General features: G+C 43.6%; 1 protein-coding gene across 1 annotated transcript in view; it reads left to right on the top strand.

The window, feature by feature from the left end:
• LOC110536374 (calcium-binding protein 7) overlaps positions 1-4,980 on the top strand; it is a 58,344-nt gene extending 53,364 nt beyond the window's left edge. The window contains exon 5 of the mRNA XM_021622128.3: positions 309-4,980. Coding sequence (XP_021477803.1) covers positions 309-436 — 128 coding nt within the window. The 3' untranslated portion in view covers positions 437-4,980. The remainder of the gene's footprint in view (positions 1-308) is intronic.
• Positions 4,981-26,736: the final 21,756 nt, after the last annotated feature.

The following is a 26,736-nucleotide window of genomic DNA, read 5'->3' as shown; positions in this document are numbered from 1 at the left end:
GCTTCTCAGGTGCCAATGCATTTGTTATCTTGTTTGGAGCTAACTGAAATCAGAGCTGTAATCTAGGTAATTATGTATCGTACACACTGGTGTAAAAACACATCTCCAAGCAGTTTTCAGCCGTAATAATTGTGTTCATATACTTGTACATTTGGAGATGAGATTACAATGTAACTTGCCTCCGGTGTCAGATATGTGCAGAGCATCAAAATAGATTTTATTCAAAGGACTCACAGGTGCATGTCTCTCCTTCTTGATAATCTCTCACTTTCCTCCTTCTCTTCTTGTCTCCTTTCCCTGTCAAGCAGCTAGTCCAACGCAGCAAGTCAAGCAGACGTGTGTACGCAAGAGCCTGATATGTGCTTTTGCCATCGCTTTCATCATCAGCGTCATGCTTATCGCAGCCAATCAGGTGCTTCGGAGTGGCATGAAGTAGGCGGGGACGGCCATGGCCTCCTGACCCTCTGAAAGAGACTGCTGTAAGACACCTGGACAAATGACTGAGAAAAAACAGCTCAACAACAACAACAGACAATTAATCCACCATCTAAATAAACTGACAGAAAGGCATGGCTCTCATCCAAATGACTTCATGGGCATATTTCCCAACATGCTCCTTTATCTCCTTTCTGAATGGAACCCATTGAGACCCTTAACTACGGTGGCCTGGAGGTTGACCATCATCTGTGCATGAAGTGCATGGATTTAACCAGTCGTCTCTTGAAACATTTGTAGACCTTATTATCAGTGTATATCCATATGACTGTGTAACAAACAGAGGTGTGTCATTATTAACTTATTGTGAACCAACTGTGACCAACTTTGTTAATAGGGTCGCGGGTCAAGGGGTCAGTGGCGGGAATGAACAATGGGTTTTACATCTGTACTGTGTATCAAACAACAACAAACGAACAACAACAAACAAGTTAATATTTCATAATAAATGTATATTTCACAGTTCTGCATGATCAAAAGGGCTGTTTAGTGGACTACATGATCATATCGTAAAAGTCGTTTTTGGACAACTGTTCTTATTGACATACTGTGGACTATTAGCTTCACTGAGCACCCCATAACGACCACAACATATCTCACAGCCATAACGATCATGACGTATCTCACTGTCATAAGGATCATAACATTTCTCACTGCCATAAGGATCATAACATTTCTCACTGCCATAAGGATCATAAGATATCTCACTGCCATAAGGATCATAACATTTCTCACTGCCATAAGGATCATAACATATCTCACTGCCATAAGGATCATAACATTTCTCACTGCCATAAGGATCATAAGATATCTCACTGCCATAAGGATCATAACATTTCTCACTGCCATAAGGATCATAAGATATCTCACTGTCATAAGGATCATAACATTTCTCACTGCCATAAGGATCATAACATTTCTCACTGCCATAAGGATCATAAGATATCTCACTGCCATAAGGATCATAACATTTCTCACTGCCATAAGGATCATAACATTTCTCACTGCCATAAGGATCATAACATATGTCACTGCCATAAGGATCATAAGATATCTCACTGCCATAAGGATCATAACATTTCTCACTGCCATAAGGATCATAAGATATCTCACTGCCATAAGGATCATAACATTTCTCACTGCCATAAGGATCATAACATATCTCACTGCCATAAGGATCATAACATTTCTCACTGCCATAAGGATCATAAGATATCTCACTGCCATAAGGATCATAAGATATCTCACTGCCATAAGGATCATAAGATATCTCACTGCCATAAGGATCATAACATTTCTCACTGCCATAAGGATCATAACATTTCTCACTGCCATAAGGATCATAACATATGTCACTGTCATAAGGATCATAACATTTCTCACTGCCATAAGGATCATAAGATATCTCACTGCCATAAGGATCATAACATTTCTCACTGCCATAAGGATCATAACATATCTCACTGCCATAAGGATCATAACATTTCTCACTGCCATAAGGATCATAACATTTCTCACTGCCATAAGGATCATAACATTTCTCACTGCCATAAGGATCATAAGATATCTCACTGCCATAAGGATCATAACATTTCTCACTGCCATAAGGATCATAACATATGTCACTGTCATAAGGATCATAACATACCTTACTGCCATTGAAAAACCTATAACTCAGACGTGATGGGTGTTGTATTAGCATATCACTGGGAAATCATACAGTATTTGCTTGATATGTGACATATATGCATAATAACATTATAACAGAGATGTCTGCTCTGTACACGGGGAATATGATGAATGTGATGGAATGTATACACGGCTATATTAGGCAATACATCACAAGTATACATTTCACATGTGATATCGCTGGCTAGACATGTTCAATATAGAACTTTAGGCTCATCCATGAGGAAGCTCTGCTCTGGGGAATTGAAGCAGGAGCAATAACCTTCAATCCACTTCCATGCCTTGGTAGCTCCTTGTTGTCCTTGGAATGCAATACTCTTCCTATGGCGACTTTGAGCATACCATAGTAATATATTCTATCTTGTTTTTTAAAATTAAAAAGTAATGACATTCACACTAGATAAAAGAACCAGGAAGCACTTTCATCTTAAAGACACTTCTGAAACCAGGTTTCTATCCTATGTCTCATTCTGGGACACAGACTTTGCTATACTGATCATCAAATGGCCTGTGAAGCCCTGCAATAAAGCACTAATCCAACTCTGGGCAATATTTCCACCATTGCTGTTCCAGTGCTCTTTAGAGTGTTGTGCATGATTGCCAGTGACATCTTGGAATACTGATAATCTCTATACATCTGTATAATACACATTTTGACCAAAGCTATGAAAGTCAACCATTGTGTGGAGTAAATGGCTCACAGAATGGAAGGAGAGAGAACAGTAAAACAAGTAAATGGAAAGTACACCATTTTATAATGTAGTTGCCAAATAAAAGGGAAACTTGAATAGCTCATCAATATGTATTGTTGTTGGAATTCTAAAAATAGTCATGATGTCTTCTATTAGATTTGTTGTAAAGAAACTACTAGGACAAGTACAATACAATGCACTGGAGAGACGCAAAAACAAAGAACTAAAAGATAAATGCACTTCACTAAAATACTTACATCTGTTTTGGAGGCTGAGGACATTTATTTTGTAATGTAATGGAAGGTAGCCTAGTGGTTAGAGCGTTGGGCCTGTAATCGAAAGGTTGGTAGATCGAACAAGGCAGTTAACCCACTGTTCCTAGGCCTCATTGTAAATAAGAATTTGTTCTTATCTGACTTGCCCAGTTAAATAAAACCTACTGTATTGGACTATTTGGTTTCACATGATTGAGCACACCAATATTTTGGTGTTACAATTCAGCAGCCGGGTGATTGAATTATGATTACTGTCCTGTCTAAAAACAGTCAAGACAGACAACAATTATCTCATTTCGCTGAGCGTTTTGTTAAAAGCAGCAAGGTCGCAGTAAGGTTGCAGCAAGGTCACAGAGGACATAATACAATTGCACATTGTCAATTCACCGTACTGTAAACAAATAGCTTTGTTTTCATTTTGCACTTTATAATATGGCGTAGATGCACACAATGATAATACACCGCCATTATGATTGTGTTCAATTTCAAAACATACTGTACATGCATCTTGAATGGTTACAGTATTGTATATACATGTTCCTTACATCTTCAGAAAAAAGTAGTTAGAGTAGATGATAGATAACTGATATATGAACACACTTCATCTGTTGTTGGTACATATTGTATCAGCTTGGGTGACACTAAAATGTCAGCTTGGGTGATACTAATATGTCAGCTTGGGTGACACTAATATGTCAGCTTGGGTGACACAAATATGTCAGCTTGGGTGACACTAATATGTCAGCTTGGGTGATACTAATATGTCAGCTTGGGTGACACTAATATGTCAGCTTGGGTGACACAACTATGTCAGCTTGGGTGACACTAATATGCCAGCTTGGGTGACATTAATATGTCAGCTTGGGTGACACTAATGTGTAGCGTGGGTGACGCTAATATGTCAGCTTGGGTGATACTAATATGTCAGTTTGGGTAACACTAAATGTCATCTTGGGTGACACTAATATGTCATCTTGGGTGACACTAATATGTCAGATTGGATGATACTAATATGTCAGCTTGGGTGACACTAATATATCAGCTTGGGTGACACTAATTTGTCAGCTTGGGTGACCCTAATATGTCAGCTTGGGTGACACTAGTATGCCAGGTTGGGTGATACTAATATGTCAGCTTGGGTGACACTACAATGTCAGCTTGGGTGATACTAATATACCAGCTTGGGTGATACTAATATGTCAGCTTGGGTGACACTAATATGTCAGCTTGGGTGACACGAATATGTCAGTTTGGGTGATACTAATATGTCAGCTTGGGTGACTCTAGTATGCCAGCTTGGGTGATAATAATATGTCAGCTTGGGTGACCCTAATATGTCAGCTTGGGTGACCCTAATATGTCAGCTTGGGTGATACTAATATGTCAGCTTCGGTGATACTAATAAGTCAGCATGGCTGACATTTGGCTACAATGGTTAAATATCATTACTTTTGGCATATTCTAATGAGATCATTTTGCATTTTGAAATAGAGGGTGTTGAGAATGTTGTTCCATGACCTAATACTTTGCCTTATACTCTGAGACATGAAACACTCCGAGACATGTTTATTATCAAAGCAAAGCTATACAAAAATATAAAGACCAATCAAATATTTATTTTCTTTTTACAGATGAAACAAAACATATTGTATTGAAAATGTTGATAGTTTACTGAATGTTAAAGTTCTATTAATTATACTTTGATACTTTATGTCTCAAAAACGATGTTGTATTATCCACCCGCTGTGACACATGTTCATTGATCACACCATATGTACCTGTCTGTCTGTGGAATGGTATTTCACATAAATAAAAGTATATTGGCGCAATGCATCGATGTGTGAAATCCTTTCGATTCATCAATTCTACAATCCCAGTTGACAACTTTGTGGACTGTCTCTATGGACTGTGTCACAATACTGTTTGATATGATTTCAGATTGTAACTCAATATAAACGGATGGGCTTTGTTGGGTTCAGTGGATTTATAGATTGCTATTCCATCTGAAGTAGCATATTGGTTTCTCAGAGTCTCTGAGTCCAAGCTGTGCAATCTGTCACATGGTTTAAAACCGTAGGTAGCATCCCATTTTGAAGATGCTTACATTGCAGTTTAACTAGCGGGCACATTAACACAGATGATATGATAGTCAGTCCATGCTATCCTATGATGTACTGTATGTGTGGATCCCAACTGGGTATGATGCTAACTTCCTGTAGCCATGGATCCTCCACTGAGATGTTTGGGATCCTAACCCAGTATCATCACCAATCCTTCGGCTTCTTATCACCTTCATCCACCCCTTTGAACGTTCTGATGCAAGTCAGGCTGCTGGAAAACTACCCTCCAACAACACACACTTGGGAGATGTTAATTTACACTATGTGGTATTTGCTAGGCTCTTGATACAATGTGTGGAAATGTTAAACGACATCAGACATTTTTTATTGTGACTCATGCATCCAGTCATTTTGATGTCGTTTGCCATTTGGGAGAGGGGAGTGACATGTCTGAAGATAGTCTGCTGCATAGTTAAAGCATGGGTATGCAGGCTCGGCCTCAGGTGGGTTTTTTTGTGTTGATTTATTAGGATCCCCATGGCAACACCAATGGTGACTACTGGGGTCTGACACATAACGAAAAAACATTACAGACAAAAGACTTTACATACATTTAAAATATGAACATGTAGTGTGTTTGTGTGTGCCTCTATCAGTTCCACGTACATGTCAGTACATACACACAACAAGTAGGTGACATGGGGGAGAGGCGTTGTGTCATGAAGTGTTGCTTCATTTATTTTTTTAAACCAGGTTTGCTGTTTACTTGCGCTATATGAGATGGAAGAGAGGTCCATGCACTCATGGCTTTGTATAATACTGTACATTTCCTTTCATTTGTTCTAAACCTGGGGACTGTGAAAAAAACCCTAGTGGAATGTCTGGTGGGGTAAATGTGTGTGTCAGCGCTCCATTTCAGTTTACTATGCAAACAAATTGGAATTTCCAACAAATTGGTGTTTCTTACAAAAACAAGAAGTGATGCAATTAGCCTTTCTTAAACTCTTAGTCAATCAATCAACCAATCAATCACATTTATTTATAAAGCCCTTCTTACATCAGCTGCTGTCTCAAAGTGCTGTACAGAAACCCAGCTTAAAACCCCCCCAAAAAACAAATCAAATGTATTTATAAAGCCCTTCTTACATCAGCAGATATCTCAAAGTGCTGTACAGAAAGCAACGCAGCTGTAGAAGCACAGTGGCTAGGAACAACTCCATAGAAAGGCCAAAACCTAGGAAGAAACCTAGAGAGGAACCAAGCTATGAGGGGTGGCCATTCCTCTTCTGGCTGTGCCGGTGGAGATTATAACAGAACATGCCTAAGATGTTCAAATGTTCATAGATGACCAGCAGGGTAAAATAATAATAATCACAGTGGTTGTCGAGAGTGCAACAGGTCAGCACCTCAGGAGTAAATGTCAGTTGGCTTTTCATAGCCGATCATTCAGAGTATCTCTACCTCTCCTGCTGTCTCTAGATAGTTGAAAACAGCAGGTCTGGGGCAGGTAGCACGTCCGGTGAACAGGTCAGGGTTCCATAGCTGCAGGCAGAACAGTTGAAACTGGTGAAACTGGAGCAGCAGCACGGCCAGGTGGACTGGGGACATCAAGGAGTCATCAGGCCAGGTAGCCCTGAGGCATGGTCCTAGGGCTCAGGTCCTCCGAGAGAGAGAAAGAAAGAGAGAAAGAGAGAAAGAGAGAAAGAAGAAGAGAGAACGAGAGAAAGAGAGTGAGAATTAGAGAGAGCAAATTTAAATTCACACAGGACACCGAATAAGACGAGAAATACTCCAGATTTAACAGACCGGCCCTAGCCCCCCAACACACAAACTACTGCAGCATAAATACTGGAGGCTGAGACAGGAGGGGTCAGTAGACACTGTGGCCCCGTCCAACGATAGCCCCGGACAGGGCAAAACAGGCAGGATATAACCCCACCCACTTTGCCAAAGCACAGCCCCCACACCACTAGATGGATATCTTCAACCACAAACTTACCATCCTGAGACAAGGTTGAGTATTGCCCACAAAGATCTCCCCCACGGCAAGAACCCAAGGGGGGGCACCAACCCAGACAGGAAGATCACGTCAAGTGACTCAATCCACTCAAGTGACGCACCCCTTTAGGGACGGCACGGAATACCACCAGTAAACCAGTGACTCAGCCCCTGTAATAGAGTTAGAGGAAGAGAATCCCAGTGGAGACAGGGGAACCGGCCAGACAGAGACAGCAAGCGTGGTTCGTTGCTCCAGTGCCTTCCGTTCACCTTCACACTCCTGGCCCAGACTACACTCAATCATAGGACCTACAGAAGTGATGAGACTTCAATAAAGATTTAAAGGTTGAGACCGAGTCTGCGTCTCTCACATGGATAGGCAGACCATTCCATAAAAAATGTAACTCTATAGGAGAAAGCCCTGCCTCCAGCTGCTTGCTTAGAAATTCTAGGGACTGGCTTGCATAGTGTTAATATTAGACCTCTGATTACAATGAAGAGCAAGCACTTGCAGCACTTGACCCTATGAGTTGACAATAATCAAGATATGATCAAACTAGAGCCTGCGGGACTTGCTTTTTGGAGTGCGGTGTTAAAAAAACAGACCGTCTCTTTATTACAGACCTTTCCCCATCTTTACAACCATTGAATTTATATGTTTTGTCCATGACAGTTTATAATCTAAGGTAACACCAAGTAATTTAGTCTCCTCAACTTATTCAATAGTCACATCATTCATTACCAGATTTAGCTGAGGTATAGAACTTAGGGAATGATTTGCACCAAATACAATGCTGTTAGTTCCAAAACTGCAACTCTTTGTTACTTTATTAACTGTGGTTGCTGATGCGTATATGATTGAATCATCAGCACACATAGACACACATGCTTTGTTTAATGCCAGTGGCAGGTCATTGATCAAAACAGAAAAGAGTAGAGGGCCCAGAGAGCTGCCCTGTGGTACACCACACATTTAACATTAGATCATCTTCCATTAAATAAAACCTAAGTTATATTAGATATATAGCTCTGAATCCACGATATTGCAGATGTTGAAAAGCCATAACACATACGTTCTCAACAACAGAGTATCATCAATAATATCAAAGGCTGTACTGAAATCTAACAGTGCAGATCACACAATCTTCTTATTATCAATTTATTTCAACCAGTCATCAGTCATTTATGTCAGTGCAGTACATGTTGAGTGCCCTTCTCTATAAGCATGCTGAAAGTCTGTTGTTAATTGGTTTACAGAGAAATAGCATTGTATTTGATCAAACACCATTTTTTCCAACAGTTTGCTAAGAGCTAGCAGCAAGCTGATAGGTCTGCTGTTAGAACCAGTAAAGGCCACTCTTTACCACTCTTGGGTAGTAGAATGACTTTGGCTTCCCTCCAGGACAAATACTTTCCTCTATGCTCAGTTGAAATATATGACTGATAGGTGTGGCTATAGTCAGCTACCATCTTTAGTAGATTTCCATCTAAATTGTCAATGCCAGGAGGATTGTCATTATTGATCAATAGCAATAATTTTTCCACCTCTCCCACATAAACTTGACAAAATTCTAACTTTCAATGCTTTTCTTTCATTATATATTTTTTTATGCATGAGTACAATGGCTCACTGTTTGTGTCATGTATTGTCATGTTGTGTCCTGTTCCTGTTCTTTCTCTTCACCCTGTCTCCCTCTGCTGGTCGTATTAGGTTACCTTTTCTTCCCCTCTTTCCCCCAGCTGTTCCTTGTCTTCTCTAACTACCTCGTTCACCCCTTTTCCCACCTGTTCCCTTTTTCCCTCTGATTAGGTCTCTATATCTCTCTCTGTTTCTGCTTCTGTCTTTGTCGGATTCTCGTTTGTGTTACTCATGCCTGAACCAGACTATCGTCGTGTTTGCTGCAACCTTGTCCTGTCCTGTCGGAATCTGCCTGTTCAGCTAACCTTGTCCTGTCCTGTCGGAATCTGCCTGTCCATCTGAGCCTACGTGTGTTTCGTCATTAAAGAAACTCTGTTTTGTTAATTCGCTTTTGGGTCCTCATTCACGCACCTGACAGAAGAATCCGACCAAGAATGGACCCAGCGACTTCGGATCCTCTCCACTCAGCCGTCGAGATCCAGGGAGCGATGCTAGGCAGACACGAGCAGGAATTGTCTGCTGCTCGACATGCCGTTGAGACCCTGGCCACCCAAGTCTCCAACCTCACAGAACAGGTTCACCATCTCCGCCTCGATCCACCGGCCACTTCCAGGGCTTTCGAATCTCCGGAGCCCAGAATCAATAACCCGCCGTGTTACTCTGGGGAGCCCACTGAATGCCGCTCGTTCCTCACCCAGTGTGATATTGTGTTTTCTCTCCAGCCCAACACTTACTCCAGGAGCACTGCTCGTATCGCCTACGTCATATCTCTCCTTACTGGACGGGCTCGTGAGTGGGGCACGGCAATCTGGGAGGCAAGGGCTGAGTGTACTAACCAGTATCAGGACTTTAAGGAGGAGATGATACGGGTTTTTGATCGATCTGTTTTTGGGGAGGAGGCTTCCAGGGTCCTGTCTTCCCTATGTCAAGGTAATCGATCCATAACAGACTACTCTATTGAGTTTCGCACTCTTGCTGCCTCCAGTGGCTGGAACGAGCCGGCTTTGCTCGCTCGTTTTCTGGAGGGTCTCCGCGCAGAGGTAAAGGATGAGATTCTCTCCCGGGAGGTTCCTTCCAGCGTGGATTCCTTGATTGAACTCGCTATTCGCATTGAGCGACGGGTTGATCTTCGTCACCGAGCTCGTGGAAAGGAGCTCGCGTTCTCCGTTGCCCCCCTCTCCGCATCACTACCATCTTCCTCTGCCGGCTCGGGTGCTGAGCCTATGCAGCTGGGAGGTATCCGCATCTCGACTAAAGAGAGGGAACGGAGAATCACCAACCGCCTCTGTCTCTATTGCGGTTCCGCTGGTCATTTTGTCACTTCATGTCCAGTAAAAGCCAGAGCTCATCAGTAAGCGGAGGGCTACTGGTGAGCGCTACTACTCCTGTCTCTCCTTCAAGATCCTGCACTACCTTGTCGGTCCATCTACGCTGGACCGGTTCGTCAGCTTCCTGCAGTGCCTTGATAGACTCTGGGGCGGAGGGCTGTTTTATGGACGAGACCTGGGCTCGGGAACATGACATTCCTCTCAGACAGTTAAGGGAGCCCACGGCCTTGTTCGCCTTGGATGGTAGTCCTCTCCCCAGGATTCAGCGTGAGACGCTACCTTTAACCCTCACTGTCTCTGGTAATCATAGCGAAACCATTTCTTTTTTAATTTTTCGTTCACCTTTTACACCTGTTGTTTTGGGCCATCCCTGGCTAGTTTGTCATAATCCTTCTATTAATTGGTCTAGTAATTCTATCCTCTCCTGGAACGTCTCTTGTCATGTGAAATGTTTAATGTCTGCTATCCCTCCTGTTTCCTCTGTCTCTTCTTCACAGGAGGAGCCTGGTGATTTGACAGGGGTGCCGGAGGAATATCACGATCTGCGCACGGTGTTCAGTCGGTCCAGGGCCACCTCTCTTCCTCCACACCGGTCGTATGATTGTAGTATTGATCTCCTTCCGGGAACCACTCCCCCCCGGGTAGACTATACTCTCTGTCGGCTCCCGAACGTAAGGCTCTCGAAGATTATTTGTCTGTAGCTCTTGCCGCCGGTACCATAGTCCCCTCCTCCTCTCCCGCCGGAGCGGGGGTTTTTTTTGTTAAGAAGAAGGACGGGTCCCTGCGCCCCTGCATAGATTATCGAGGGCTGAATGACATAACAGTGAAGAATCGTTATCCGCTTCCTCTTATGTCTTCAGCCTTCGAGATCCTGCAGGGAGCCAGGTTTTTCACTAAGTTGGACCTTCGTAACGCTTACCATCTCGTGCGCATCAGGGAGGGGGACGAGTGGAAGACGGCGTTTAACACTCCGTTAGGGCACTTTGAATACCGGGTTCTTCCTTTCGGCCTCGCTAACGCTCCAGCTGTCTTTCAGGCATTAGTCAATGATGTCCTGAGAGACATGCTGAACATCTTTGTTTTCGTTTACCTTGACGATATCCTGATTTTTTCACCGTCACTCCAGATTCATGTTCAGCACGTTCAACGTGTCCTCCAGCGCCTTTTAGAGAATTGTCTTTTTGTGAAGGCTGAGAAGTGCACTTTTCATGCCTCCTCCGTCACATTTCTCGGTTCTGTTATTTCCGCTGAAGGCATTAAGATGGATCCCGCTAAGGTCCAAGCTGTCATTGATTGGCCCGTCCCTAAGTCACGCGTCGAGCTGCAGCGCTTTCTCGGCTTCGCGAACTTCTATCGTCGTTTCATCCGTAATTTCGGTCAGGTGGCAGCTCCTCTCACAGCCCTTACTTCTGTCAAGACGTGCTTTAAGTGGTCCGTTTCCGCCCAGGGAGCTTTTGATCTCCTCAAGAATCGTTTTACATCCGCACCTATCCTTGTTACACCTGACGTCTCTAGACAGTTCGTTGTCGAGGTTGACGCGTCAGAGGTGGGCGTGGGAGCCATTCTTTCTCAGCGCTCCCTCTCTGACGACAAGGTCCACCCTTGCGCGTATTTTTCTCATCGCCTGTCGCCGTCGGAACGTAACTATGATGTGGGAAACCGCGAACTGCTCGCCATCCGCTTAGCCCTAGGCGAATGGCGACAGTGGTTGGAGGGGGCGACCGTTCCTTTTGTCGTTTGGACTGACCATAGGAACCTTGAGTACATCCGTTCTGCCAAACGACTTAATGCGCGTCAGGCGCGCTGGGCGCTGTTTTTCGCTCGTTTCGAGTTCGTGATTTCTTATCGTCCGGGCTCTAAGAACACCAAGCCTGATGCTTTATCTCGTCTCTTCAGTTCTTCAGTAGCCTCCACTGACCCTGAGGGGATTCTCCCTGAGGGGCGTGTTGTCGGGTTGACTGTCTGGGGAATTGAGAGGCAGGTAAAGCAAGCACTCACTCACACTCCGTCGCCGCGCGCTTGTCCTAGGAACCTTCTTTTCGTTCCCGTTCCTACTCGTCTGGCCGTTCTTCAGTGGGCTCACTCTGCCAAGTTAGCCGGCCACCCTGGCGTTCGGGGTACGCTTGCTTCCATTCGCCAGCGTTTTTGGTGGCCCACCCGGGAGCATGACACGCGTCGTTTCGTGGCTGCTTGTTCGGTCTGCGCGCAGACTAAGTCCGGTAACTCCCCTCCTGCCGGCCGTCTCAGGCCGCTTCCCATTCCCTCTCGACCGTGGTCTCACATCGCCTTAGATTTTGTCACCGGACTGCCTTCGTCAGCGGGGAAGACTGTTATTCTTACGGTTGTCGATAGGTTCTCTAAGGCGGCTCATTTTATTCCCCTTGCTAAGCTTCCTTCTGCTAAAGAGACGGCACAAATCATCATCGAGAATGTTTTCAGAATTCATGGCCTTCCGTCAGACGTCGTTTCGGACAGAGGTCCGCAATTCACGTCTCAATTTTGGAGGGAGTTTTGCCGTTTGATTGGGGCTTCCGTCAGTCTCTCTTCCGGCTTTCACCCCCAGTCTAACGGTCAAGCAGAACGGGCCAATCAGACTATTGGTCGCATCTTACGCAGTCTTTCTTTTCGCAACCCTGCGTCTTGGTCAGAACAGCTCCCCTGGGCAGAATACGCCCACAACTCGCTTCCTTCGTCTGCGACCGGGCTATCTCCTTTTCAGAGTAGCCTCGGGTACCAGCCTCCGCTGTTCTCATCTCAGTTCGCCGAGTCCAGCGTCCCCTCCGCTCAGGCTTTTGTCCAACGTTGCGAGCGCACCTGGAAGAGGGTCAGGTCTGCACTTTGCCGTTATAGGGCGCAGACTGTGAGAGCTGCTAATAAGCGTAGAACTAAGAGTCCTAGATATTGTCGCGGTCAGAGAGTTTGGCTCTCCACTCAGAACCTTCCCCTTAAGACAGCTTCTCGCAAGTTGACCCCGCGGTTCATTGGTCCGTTCCGTATTTCTCAGATCATTAATCCTGTCGCAGTGCGACTTCTTCTTCCGCGATATCTTCGTCGCGTCCACCCGGTCTTCCATGTCTCCTGTGTTAAGCCCGTTCTTCGCGCCCCCGCTCGTCTCCCCCCCCCCCCCCCATCCTTGTCGAGGGCGCACCTATCTACAGGGTCCGTAAGATTTTGGACATGCGTCCTCGGGGCCGTGGTCACCAGTACCTAGTGGATTGGGAGGGGTACGGTCCTGAGGAGAGGAGTTGGGTTCCCTCTCGGGACGTGCTGGACCGTTCGCTGATCGATGATTTCCTCCGTTGCCGCCAGGTTTCCTCCTCGAGTGCGCCAGGAGGCGCTCGGTGAGTGGGGGGGTACTGTCATGTATTGTCATGTTGTGTCCTGTTCCTGTTCTTTCTCTTCACCCTGTCTCCCTCTGCTGGTCGTATTAGGTTACCTTTTCTTCCCCTCTTTCCCCCAGCTGTTCCTTGTCTTCTCTAACTACCTCGTTCACCCCTTTTCCCACCTGTTCCCTTTTTCCCTCTGATTAGGTCTCTATATCTCTCTCTGTTTCTGCTTCTGTCTTTGTCGGATTCTCGTTTGTGTTACTCATGCCTGAACCAGACTATCGTCGTGTTTGCTGCAACCTTGTCCTGTCCTGTCGGAATCTGCCTGTTCAGCTAACCTTGTCCTGTCCTGTCGGAATCTGCCTGTCCATCTGAGCCTACTTGTGTTTCGTCATTAAAGAAACTCTGTTTTGTTAATTCGCTTTTGGGTCCTCATTCACGCACCTGACAGTTTGTTGATAGCATTTCCTGCCTAAGTTTGCCCTCTTTGCTAATGAACTGATCATAAAAATTATTGGCAACAGCAAATGGTTTTGTGATGAAGAAGCCTTTGGATTAAATGAAAGATGGAGTTGAATTTGTTATTCTGCCCATAATTTCATTTAAAATACTCAAACTGTTTTTCTTTCTATCATTCTTTCTATTATTGATATTGGCTTCATAATACAGTTTATTCTTCTTTTTGTTGAGTTTAGTCACATAATTGCTCAATTTTCAGCAAGTCAGCCAGTCAGATGTGCAGCCAGAATTATTAGCCATTATTTTTGCCCCATCTCTTTCAACCATATCATTTTTCAATTCCTCTTCAATCCATGGAGCTTCAACAGTTCTAACAGTCCCTTTTTTAACAGGTGCATGTTTATCAATAATTGGAAGAAGACATTTCATAAATTCATCAAGTGCAGCATCTGGATGCTCCTTATTATTCACAAAAGTCAAAGCTACATATTTTGTTTGATTTCTTATACATTATTTTAGGCCCAGATTTTGTAACTTTGGCATTTCTGAATATAGCCACTATATTGTGATCAATGCATCCAATGGGTACGGATACAGCTTTAGAACAAAGTTCTACAGTAGTAGTAAAAATGTGATCAATACATGGGGATGATCTTGTTTCTGTAGTGGTTATAAACACCTTAGAAGGTTGATTAATAACCTGAACCAGATTACAGGCACTGGTTACACTGAGAAGTGTAAAGACTGACGCTGGGAGACGAGAAGCAAGTAAAGGGAGTGAACATTTAATGGATAACCGACAAGAAACAAACAAGGACAGCGTCTGGACAGAGGAAAACATAACGACATCAATGCTGACACGGGGAACAAACTGAGGAGTAAGACAGCTATAAAGGGGCAATCAACAAAGCAATAGAGTCCAGGTGAGTCGAAGACGCGCTGGTGCGCGTAATGATGGTTACAGGTGTGTGTAACGATGGGCAGCCTGGCACCCTCGAGCACCAGGGAGGGGGAGCGGGTGTGCCTGTCACCTGGACTGTTGGGCGCGCACCACCTCAATCTTCCTGTGGTCCATCTTCAGTTTCTTAGAGATAATTTCCCTCACTTTGTCCTCAGACTCCGTCCAGGTCTTATGTAGAGATTTTTCAATTCCGTCCACAACCATGTTGTTCATCGTTGATTGTCCATAGAGATAATCTGATTTCTCCGTCATTGTTATCATTGATTCACATACGGAACTGATGTCCTCTCTCAATGACTTAAAGATTGCTGTAATCTTGCCGTCCTCTTTTTTAAACTCATTGAGCTGCCCCTGGGATAACTGCAAACTGTTCTTCAGGTCCTGGACCTCTCTGGTCAGGTCGTCCATTTTATTAGTTGACTCCACCAGTATTTGGACGAAACCCTTGAAGCTATTTTCTTGTTGTTGTAACAACTCACAGGGGAGATTGAAAACAACAACAACAAACAGCAGGGATCTAGACAGCCACAAGCCTGGGACAATCCGCAGTCCAGTCACAATGGCTGGGTTCAAGCCCTCAAGAAAACCCTGCTAGCATGATAGGCAGCTGGCTAGCTGCTACGCATAACACCTCCTCAAAAATGGCCTTGGTCGGCAGGATCACTTGAGAGATAGCAGTAGTCCCAGCAACTGATGCCAACCACGTCGTGGGATTCAAACTCAAAAAGGTAGCTAGCTAGTAAATAACTTTTACAATAGATTTTCAAAACTTTCCAAAACAACAAACCGAGCTTCCCCTCGTTCCGCGTTCAACAGGAAGTGATGAAGGAGGATAGAACAATGAGATCGATAGAACAATGTGGTGAATGGCCTTATATGTGTTTACCTGTTAAGAAGACCTGGGCTAGCCTCATGATCTATGATATTCATTGCCCATCCGAGGGTTTAGGCCCAGCTTCTCCAAGTAATCTTTAGGGTACCATTTTAACAGCGCTAAAATATTACGGTGTAACCAAAAAGGTTTGTATTAATCAACCTACTTGTAGTGGGAAGAATTTCAACTCAGAACAGATAAATCTGTGTCGTCGAAGATGAGAAGGTGGCTATATATACAGAATATAGTGAACAGTATGTACTGTATACACAGAAAGTTAGAAATTATACCTTTGCTATATTTAAACCTACTGACCTTGAATCACACAGATATGTATTATTGACCTCTAATCACACAGATATTTAAACCTATTGACTCCTAATCACACAGATATTTAAATCTACTGACCTCGATTCACACAGATATTTCCTGGATGTGTTATTTCCCTCTGTACTTGTGTAAAATGAAAAAAGTAAAATGATGATGTCACAGTATGAATCAGAGTGACTTGGTGTTTCCGTCTTCCGTACAGGAGCAGAAAAAACATCCCATTTCCTTTGTAACAACATTAATCAATAGTTGCACCGATTGCCCCAAGGAATCTCCTAGTAATCAAAAGTACATATATGACATGACATTCATCTTTTTATTATTAGTTCTTATATATATTAGAGTCAAACATCTAAAAAACAACAATGAATGGCTGGGGCACCGCCATCACAACATATATTGGAGACAGTGATCTATGACGGCCTGAAAATGAATGTATAGTGTATGTTTTAACCCATTAAAGCTGCAGACGGACTCAAAAAACAACATACATCCCTTTGACTTCTTCATGATAGAACTAACTGTCAGCTAGCTAAGCTTGATGAATTGGTAAAAACCTTGGCTTAGATTCAATTAGATTGAGCATTTTTAAACAACATTGGCCAACATCTACATAGCAGATGTTTTGGTGATGTTGGAGGAGTAGGAGCCGGTGAGAGGCTGCTGTTGTGTGTCACAAACCAATCCCTTATTAAGTTCAAAATGGCACTAGAAAGTTAGAAATAATGACTCAAATGTCAAACCATTGATGTTTCCATGTCAATTTAAATGAGGGGATTTATGCCTGTCTGTCTAATTTGAGTGTTTGAACTTGTAACGCGGCTGCATGAAATTCTAACGTGTCTGATTGAATCTAGCCCCTAGGATAAGTGCAACATGATCTCACGAACTCAAGTCGAAATGAGACATTTATCCAATTGTCACATTTGCAAGGTCACAGCTACGGTGCACAAACATTGGAGAAATGGGAATGGATGATTATTTTAGCCTTGTAAAGCTACTCAACCAGGTTGGATACGTGATATGATGCCTGTGTTGTTTAGAAGACAATCCCCCAAGCCATATATAGCGTATCTCCTGGATTGTTTGAAGGCTCAATTACTCACGGCAGCTTTGTTTTCAGGCACCGGATTCAGAACCTGTATTGTCCCAGTAGGCAGAGGGCTTACTGAAGTTCAACAAATCACAGATGTCTCCCATGAATCCATGGGAACAACATATCGCTAGAGATGAGGAGAGACTAAAAGCTTTTTTTTGGGAGCCGAAAATACTTTATTTAATCTTTAAAAAGTTTGACTCATACAGTTCCTTTAGGCATATCTGATTTTTTATTAGACTTGAAACCCAGGGGTGGTCTACTGCATCTCAAAGGCTTTGTGCAGCACCACTGCCTAGCTCAAAGATCACATTTGGTCTTAAAATACACATTTACTAAACTGGAGATCTATAGAGCTTTGAAAAAGTACACTGTAAAAAAAAAAACACCCACAAAATCTATTTTTTTCAACAAATTATTATTAAGTAACTGGTTCCACAGTCTTTTTTTGTGTTTACTCAACTATTCGGTCGAAGTGTTACAGTAACTGAACTTAAAATGTTAAGTTTGCCCAAACATCGCTCCAATGTGAGAAAACGTAAGCAAGAATCTGGCAATTTAAAATAATGTGCTTGCGCAATTATTAAGTCTGTTGAACAAGTCATTAGAGTGCATTTAATATACGTCCTCACCTGGGATTTGAACCTCTAGGTTCATGGCATGCGGATCTTCCTACTACGCCACCAAGTCTTATTGCAGCTTCAGTCTACATCTATAGTACTTCTGATATCTCAAGGAGTGATATGTGTAATAGTTTTTCTTGAGTGTACTTTTAACAGAGCTGAGATTTACTTTGAAGTGCAAAGTGTAGCAATACATGCGTTCTTAAAGGTGCCGTGGGCTGAAAGTTGGTTATATAGCTAAACATGGTTTATGGTTGTGTAGCCTAAGGTGACCAGATTTTGAACATGAATATCCAAAATGTGACATTTGTGCAACTGTCACATCCTTCAAATTGCAAGGTCACAGCTTTGATGCACAAAATGTTTAGAGAAATGAAAATGGACATTTGATATTTCCTTGTAAAGCTAGCAACAAAGCTGGATAGGTGATGTGATAACTGTGTTTTTCAGAAGCCAAACATAGCATCTCTCCTGGATCATTTGAAGGCTCAGTTACTCACGGTAGATTTTTTAAAAGCCTCATGACTCAGAACCCGTATTGCACCAATCAGCAGAGGGCTTACTGAAGCTCAACATATCAAAGATGTCCACTGTGTATTCATTGGAACAATTTATGGCCAGAGATATGCGAGACTAAAAGCTTTTTTTGGAAGCTGAAAAGTCTTTATTTAAATACAAACAAAAAAAATTAAGTTTGACTCATACAGTGATTTTTTAAAACTTCTACCCCAGCCTCAATGGCAGGGGCGGACTGGTCATTTGGCATTTTGAGCAAATGCCACTGTGCTTATTTGCACAGTGGATACGTCTAACTTGATTTTTTTGCGCAAAATTATAATAATCTTGCTAATAATGGGGGCCTCTAGGAAAATAATGGGACAGTATTGGATCCTCAAGGAAAATAATGGGCCAGTATAGAGTCTCCAAACTTCTACCATTTAAGAATGATGGAGGCCACTGTGTTCTTGGGGACCTTCAATGCTGCTAAAATGTTTTGGTACCCTTCCCCAGATCAGTGCCTTGACACAATCCTCTTTGGAGATCTACGGACAATTCCTACGACCTCATGGCTTGGTTTTTGCTCTGACATGCACTGTCAACTGTGGGACTTTATATAGACCGGTGTGTGACTTTCCAGATTATGTCCTATCAATTGAATTTACCACAGGTGGACTCCAATCAATTTGTAGAAACATCTTGTGATGGAACATTTTAATAATGTGCTTTTCTAATAGCCAATTCCTTTATTCATGCAAATGACTGATTGAATGTGCCTAGGCAGAATCCTCACTATCAGTATCTGCAATTTGGCAGTACGCCCAGAACCTTGTTTTGAGAACAAAAGGAGAGAAGAGGCCTCGTGAGGAATTGGTCTGTCACATGCATAAACCAAACATGAATGAATAATTAATTATGAATGAGGAATAAGCAAAATAATGCAAATATAACTTGTCTGTGTAAGCAGTATAACAGAACTAACGGGACTGCCCTGGTGGAGCTCACTTCAGAACGGTACCTTATGCATTTAAGTTTGACTGTGATCTCTCCATGATTCATTTACGTTTGACTGTGACCTCTCCATGATTCATTTACGTTTGACTGTGACCTCTCCATGATTCATTTACGTTTGACTGTGACCTCTCCATGAATCATTTAAGTTTGACTGTGACCACTCCATGATTCATTTACGTTTGACTGTGACCACTCCATGAATCATTTAAGTTTGACTGTGACCACTCCATGATTCATTTACGTTTGACTGTGACCTCTCCATGATTCATTTAGGTTTGACTGTGACCACTCCATGATTTATTTAAAATTGAGTTCAGTTGAGCTTAAAAATATATATTTGATCCATTTTAGAATAAGGCTGTAATGCAACAAAATGTGGAAAAAATTAAGGGTCTGAATACTATCCGAATGCACTATATACGCCAGGTGTGATTTTTGGTCTCAGTGCGCCACTGCTCGATGGTGGTCTGTAGCATTTCAAAGGTTTTGTGCAGCAGCACTGGCTTGCTCAAATGATATTAAAGTTTGTGAAAAAAAGAGGAGAATACTTGGGAAAATTACATGCATCTGAAGCTGTGCACCACATCAGCGATGCATATCAAAACACAAATGAAAATGCCATGACGGAGAATGGTTCTCTTCTACTTTTTTTGACGACTACGTAATCAATGCAAATTCTCTAGAGTTGGACACACACACACACACACACACACACACACACACACACACACACACACACACACACACACACACACACACGGGTGACGAAACGCACAAGTTGGAGTCAGAGTCTGAGCCGTCTCAGGTCTCTCCTCCACCCGTTCCCGAATCTGAGCCGCCGAAGCCTCCCACCATTAGCTCTGATATATTGAAAACCCTAATCATTGGCAAATCCATTACCTGCAATATTAGACTAAAAAAGAATCATCCAGCGATCATACATTGGGGGGCAGGGCTACCGGAGTAAAGGCTAATCTGAAGATGGTGCTGGCTGAGGCTAAAACTGGCGAGTGTAGAGAGTATAGGGATATTGTCATCCATGTTGGCACCAACAATGTTAGGATGACACAGACAGAGGTCACCAAGCACAACATAACTTCAGCGTGTAACTTAGCTAGAAAGATGTGTTGGCATAAGTAATTGTGTCGCTCCCAGTTAGGGGGAGTGATAAGCTATACAGCAGTGTCTCACTCAATTGCTGGATGAACACTGTATTCTGCCCCTCCCAAAAGATAGAATTTGTAGATAACTGGCTGTCTTTCTGGGACTCCCCTACAAATAGGACCAAGCCTGGCCTGCTGAGGAGTGACGGACTCCATCCAAGCTGGAAGGGTGCTTTCATCTTATCTATCAACATAGACAGGGCTCTAACTCCTCTAGCTCCACAATGAGATAGGGTGCAGGCCAGGCGGCAGGCTGTTAGCCAGCCGGCCAGCTTAGTAGAGTCTGCCACTAGCACAGTCAGTGTAGTCAGCTCAGCCTTCCTCAATGAGACCGTGTCTATGCCTCAATCTAGGTTGGCAAAACTAAACATGGCGGTGTTCGCCTTAGCAATCACACTGCAATAAAGACCTCCTCTATTCCTACCATTATTGAAAGAGATTGTGGTAATATCTCACATCTCAAAATAGGACTACTTAATGTTAGAACCCTCACTTCCAAGGAAGTAATAGTCAATTAACTAATCACTGATCATAACCTTGATGGGATCGGCTTGACTGAACCATGGCTCAAGCCTGCTGAATTTACTGTGTTAAATGAGGCCTCTTATCCTGGTTACACTAGTGACCATATTCCCTCCCTTTGTTTTCGTCTTTTGAGCTTCTAGTCATGAAATCTATGCAGCATACTCAATCACATTTTATAGCTATTGTTTACAGGCCCCCTGGACCGTATACAGCGTTCCTCACTGAGTTCCCTGAACTCCTATCGGACCTCGTAGTCATGACAGATAATATTCACATTTTTGGTGACTTCAATATTCACATAGAAAAGTCAACCGACCCACTCCAAAAGGCTTTTGGACCTACGCATTGCCACAGTCAAACCCTGGATCTAGTTTTGTAGATATATTAATATTGTGAATCTGAATGGTTTTCCTCATAATCCTGGACTATCAGATCACTCTTTTATAATGTTTGCAATCAAATTCAATTTTATTTGTCACGTGCGCCGAATACAACAGATGTAGTAGACCTTACAGTGAAATGCTTATTTACAGTGTCTTACCAATAGTGCAAAAAAGGTGTTAGGTGAACAATAGGTTAGTAAAGAAATAAAACACAACAAATAATCTGCTCAGACCCCAATCACGGATTAGAAAAAGCCACACTATGCATTTTTGGACAACCCAAAGACTCCTAGATGCCCTTCGAGACTCCCACCACCTACCCAAGGATGTCGAAGTACAAAAATCAGCTAACCACCTAACCGAGGATCTAAACTTCACCTTGCGTAATACCCTAAAATACCGTGATTGCAAACATTATAAAAATCTAAAACATTTGTCATAAAACATTTGCTTCCTGGTATACAGAAGATACCCGGGCACTGAAGCAAGCTTCCAGAAGATTGGAATGAAAATGGCTCTCCACCAAACTGGAAGTCTTCTGACGAGCATACTTTTCCAACCTAATTGAGGAGAATAAAAAAAGTGATGTTGAAGGGGTGTCCACATAATTTTATATATGTAGTGTATAAGAAAGACTTACTGCTATTATCCCACACAAATGCATTGAACAGCAGATTTACTACATGGAACAATAGATAGTCCCTTCCCAAAAAACTAAAGGAAGTTTGTTCTGAAGGGTCTATCCTATCTCTGAGACATAAGAAAGATCAGGAAGCTTTTTTTCCCCTCCAACCCCAGTTGTAACTAACCTGATTCGGCTTATCAACCAGCTAACTAGATTAAGGTTGAAGGGAAAACCTACAGGACGGTAGCTCTCCAGGAACAGGGTTGGACCGAAAACAAACAGGAGAGTAGCTCTCCAGAGTCTTGTTGTATAATTGTCCTAATTGTCCCTAGAATTTCTAAGCAAACAGCTGGAGGCAGGGCTTTCTCCATTTTTATGGAACTGTCTGCCTACACATGTGAGAGACGCAAACTCAGTCTCAAACTTTAAGTCTTTACTGAAGACTCTCTCTTCAGTGGGTCATATGATTGAGTGTAGTCTGGCCCAGGAGTGTGAAGGTGAACGGAAAGGCTCTGGAGCAACGAACCGCCCATGCTGTCTCTGCCTGGCCGATTCCCCTATTTTCACTGGGATTCTCTGCCTCTAACCCTACTACAGGGGCTGAGTCACTGGCTTACTGGTGCTCTTTCATGCTGTCCCTAGGAGGGGTGCGTCACTTGAGTGGGTTGTCACTGATGTGATCTTCCTGTCTGGGTCGGCTCCCCCCCTTGGGTTGTACCGTGGCGGAGATATTTGTGGGCTATATTCGGCCTTGTCTCAGGATGGTAAGTTGGTGGTTGAAGATATTCCTCTAGTGGTGTGAGGGCTGTGCTTTGGCAAAGTGGGTGGGGTTATATCCTTCCTGTTTGGCCCTGTCCGGGGGTATCATCGGATGGGGCCACAGTGTCTCCTGACCCCTCCTGTCTCAGCCTCCAGTATTTTTGCTGCAGTAGTTTATGTGTCGGGTGGCTAGGGTCAGTTTGTTATATCTGGAGTACTTCTCCTGTCTTATCCGGTGTCCTGTGTGAATTTAAGTATGCTGTCTCTAATTCTTTCTTTCTTTCTCTCTCTCGAAGGACCTGAGCCCTAGGATCATGCCTCAGGACTACCTGGCATGATGACTCCTTGCTGTCCCCAGTCCACCTGGCCGTGCTGCTGCTCCAGTTTCAACTGTTCTGCCTGTGATTATTATTATTTGACCATGCTGGTTATTTATGAACATTTGACCATCTTGGCCATGTTCTGTTATAATCTCCACCCGGCACAGCCAGAAGAGGACTGGCCACCCCTCATAGCCTGGTTCCTCTCTAGGTTTCTTCCTAGGTTTTGGCCTTTCTAGGGAGTTTTTCCTAGCCACCGTGCTTCTACACCTGCATTGCTTGCTGCTTGGGGTTTTAGGCTGGGTTTCTGTACAGGACTGAGATATCAGCTGATGTACGAAGGGCTATATAAATAAATTGGATTTGATTTGATTTGATTACCATTATTATATATATATTTGTTTTAAGTCTATAAGATCGCCGCCGACAAAAGTAGTGTTTCCATTACACACCTTACCCTCCCATTTTATAACACTTTCTATTTGATTGTACAGTATAACCAAACATTAGATAACATTAGATTAGATGACATAACACCATCAGCACCCAGAAAGCTGAAGAGCATCCATTATTGAATAGATTGAAGTTGACCATCTATTTCTCCTAATGTATCTAGAGCATTTGGTAATTTGGTATGGGTCATTTGGTATGGGTCGTTTGTTATGGGTCGTTTGGTATGGGTCGTTTGGTATGGGTCGTTTGGTATGGGTCATTTGGTATGGGTCATTTGGTATGGGTGTGCAAAAGGCTATGCCCTGTCTAGTCCTGCAAATTGCCTTCAGTCCCTTGAGCTTTAGATCACACCACAAATCATTATCACCTACCAATTGGTGTTGAGCACATTCATGCTATTTGTGTCAGCTAAATACACAAAGAAATGAAGAGCTACACCACGGCTGTGTTTTAGGGCTGTCATATATATCTGTCCAGGACAGAAACACATCAGTCTTCAATGCACAATCTGACAAGTTGTTCTTACTCTCTGTGTTTCCATGGACTGAGGAGAACAGAAGCTGCCGGTAGTACCAGGGTGCTAGCTGGTGATGTAAGCACCCAGATAAAAGAAAATACATTCAATGAAATAAAAACGAAGATATTAATATCTTCCAGCTACTGTAGCTGCCTCCTAAAAATCAACAAGCAGTACTAGTAGCTCATCAAATGAAAACATAAATCAAAAGTAATGTTCCTGGACGTTGTGTTCTGGGCTACTGACCCTTAACCTGGATGTTCTACTCTGGGCCACTGACCCTTAACCTGGACGTTCTATTCTGGACCACTGACCCTTAACCTGGATGTTCTACTCTGGAACACTGACCCTTAACATGGATTTTCTACTCTGGGCCACTGACCATTAAGCTGAACGTTCTGTTCTGGATGACCCAATAACCCAGAATGGAACAACCATCAAACTGTTTTTCTTCAAAAGTGCTTTTCTCTCCATCTTGATGGCAGCATTCGAGTGAAACTGAAAGCGTGAACCACTGCTTTAACCAGGGCAAGGTGACCGGAAACATGACCGAATACAGACAGTGTAGCTATTCCCTCCGCAAGGCAATCAAACAAGCTAAGCGTCAGCATAGAGACAAAGTAGAGTCGCAATTCAATGGCTCAGACACAATAGGCATGTGGCAGGGTCTACAGTCAATCACGGATTACAAAAGAAAACCAGCCCAGACAGACTGAACAACTTCTTTGCTCGCTTTGAGGACAATACAGTGCCACTGACACGGCCCACTACCAAAACCTGTGGACTCTCCGTCACTGCAGCCGACGTGAGTAAAATATTTAAACGTGTTAACCTTCGCAAGGCTGCAGGCCCAGACGGCATCCCCAGCCGCATCCTCAGAGCTTGCGCAGACCATCTGGCTGGTGTGTTTACAGACATATTCAATCAATTCTCATCCCAGTCTGCTGTTCCCACATGCTTCAAGAGGGCCACCATTGTTCCTGTTCCTAAGAAAGCTAAGGTAACCGAGCTAAACGACTACCGCCCTGTAGCACTCAATTCCGTCATCACGAAGTGCTTTGAGAGACAGGTCAAGGACCATTTCACCTCCACCCTACCTGACACCCTAGACCCACTCCAATTTGCTTACCGCCCCAATAGGTCCACATACAACGCAATCGCAACCACACTGCACACTGCCCTAACCCATCTGGACAAGAGGAATACCTATGTGAGAATACTGTTCATTGACTGCAGCTCAGCATTTAACACCATAGTACCCTCCAAACTCGTCATCAAGCTCGAGACCCTGGGTCTTGACCCCACCCTGTGCAACTGGGTACTGGACTTCCTGACGGGCCGCCCCCAGATGGTGAGGGTAGTTAACAAAATCTCCACCTCGCTGATCCTCAACACTGGGGCCCCACAAGGGTGCGTTCTGAACCCTCTCCTTTACTCCCTGTTCACCCACAACTGCGTGGCCATGCACGCCTCCAACTCAATCATCAAGTTTGCAGATGACACTACAGTGGTAGGCTTGATTACCAACAATAACAAGACGGCCTACAGGGAGGTGAGGGCACTCGGAGTGTGGTGACAGGAAAATAACCTCACACTCAACGCCAACAAAACAAAAGAGATGATCGTAGACTTCAGGAAACAGCAGAGCGAGCACCCCCCTATCCACAGCGACGGGACAGTAGTGGAGAGGGTAGTAAGTTTTAAGATCCTCGGCGTACACATCATGGACAAACTGAATTGGTCCACCCACACAGACAGCGTTGTGAAGAAGGCGCAGCAGTGCCTCTTCAACCTCAGGAGGCTTAAGAAATTTGGCTTGTCACCAAAAGCACTCACAAACTTTTACAGATGCACAATTGAGAGCATCCTGTCAGGCTGTATCACCGACTGGTACGGCAACTGCTCTGCCCACAACCGTAAGGCTCTCCAGACAGTAGTGAGGTCTGCACAACGCATCACCGGGGGCAAACTACCTGCTCTCCAGGACACCTACACCACCCATTGTCACAGGAAGGCCGTAAAGATCATCAACGACAACAACCACCCGAGCCACTGCCTGTTCACCCCGTTATCATCCAGAAGGCGCAGTCAATACAGGTGCATCAAAACTGGGACCGAGAGACTGAAAAACAGCTTCTATCTCAAGGACATCAGACTTTTAAACAGCTACCACTAACGTTGAGTGGCTGCTGCCAAAATACTGACTCAACTCCAGCCACTTTAATAATGGAAATATTGATGAACAAAATGAATCACTAGCCACTTTAAACAATGCCACTTAATATAATGTTTACATACCCTACATTACTCATCTCATATGTGTATACTGTACTCTATACCATCTACTGCATCTTGCCTATGCCGTTCTATACCATCACTTATTCATATATCTCTATGTACATATTCTCCATCTCTTTACACTTGTGTGTATAAGGTAGTTGTTGTGAAATAGATTACTCGTTGGTTATTACTGCATTGTCGGAACTAGAAGCACAAGCATTTCACTACACTCGCATTAACATCTGCTAACCATGTGTATGTGACAAATAACATTTGATTTGTTTTGAGTTCAGTGTGTCAAATTGGAGGGCCTGTTGTCCGGACCTCTGGCAGTCTCTATGGGGGTGCCACAGG

The sequence above is a fragment of the Oncorhynchus mykiss genome, chromosome 11 (genome assembly GCF_057628025.1).
Source record: "Oncorhynchus mykiss isolate SJ-2025 chromosome 11, ASM5762802v1, whole genome shotgun sequence".
In the NCBI taxonomy this organism is placed as follows: domain Eukaryota; kingdom Metazoa; phylum Chordata; class Actinopteri; order Salmoniformes; family Salmonidae; genus Oncorhynchus; species Oncorhynchus mykiss.
The sequence above is the reverse complement of the archived record's forward strand: the minus strand, read 5'-3'. Positions and strand labels throughout refer to the sequence as shown.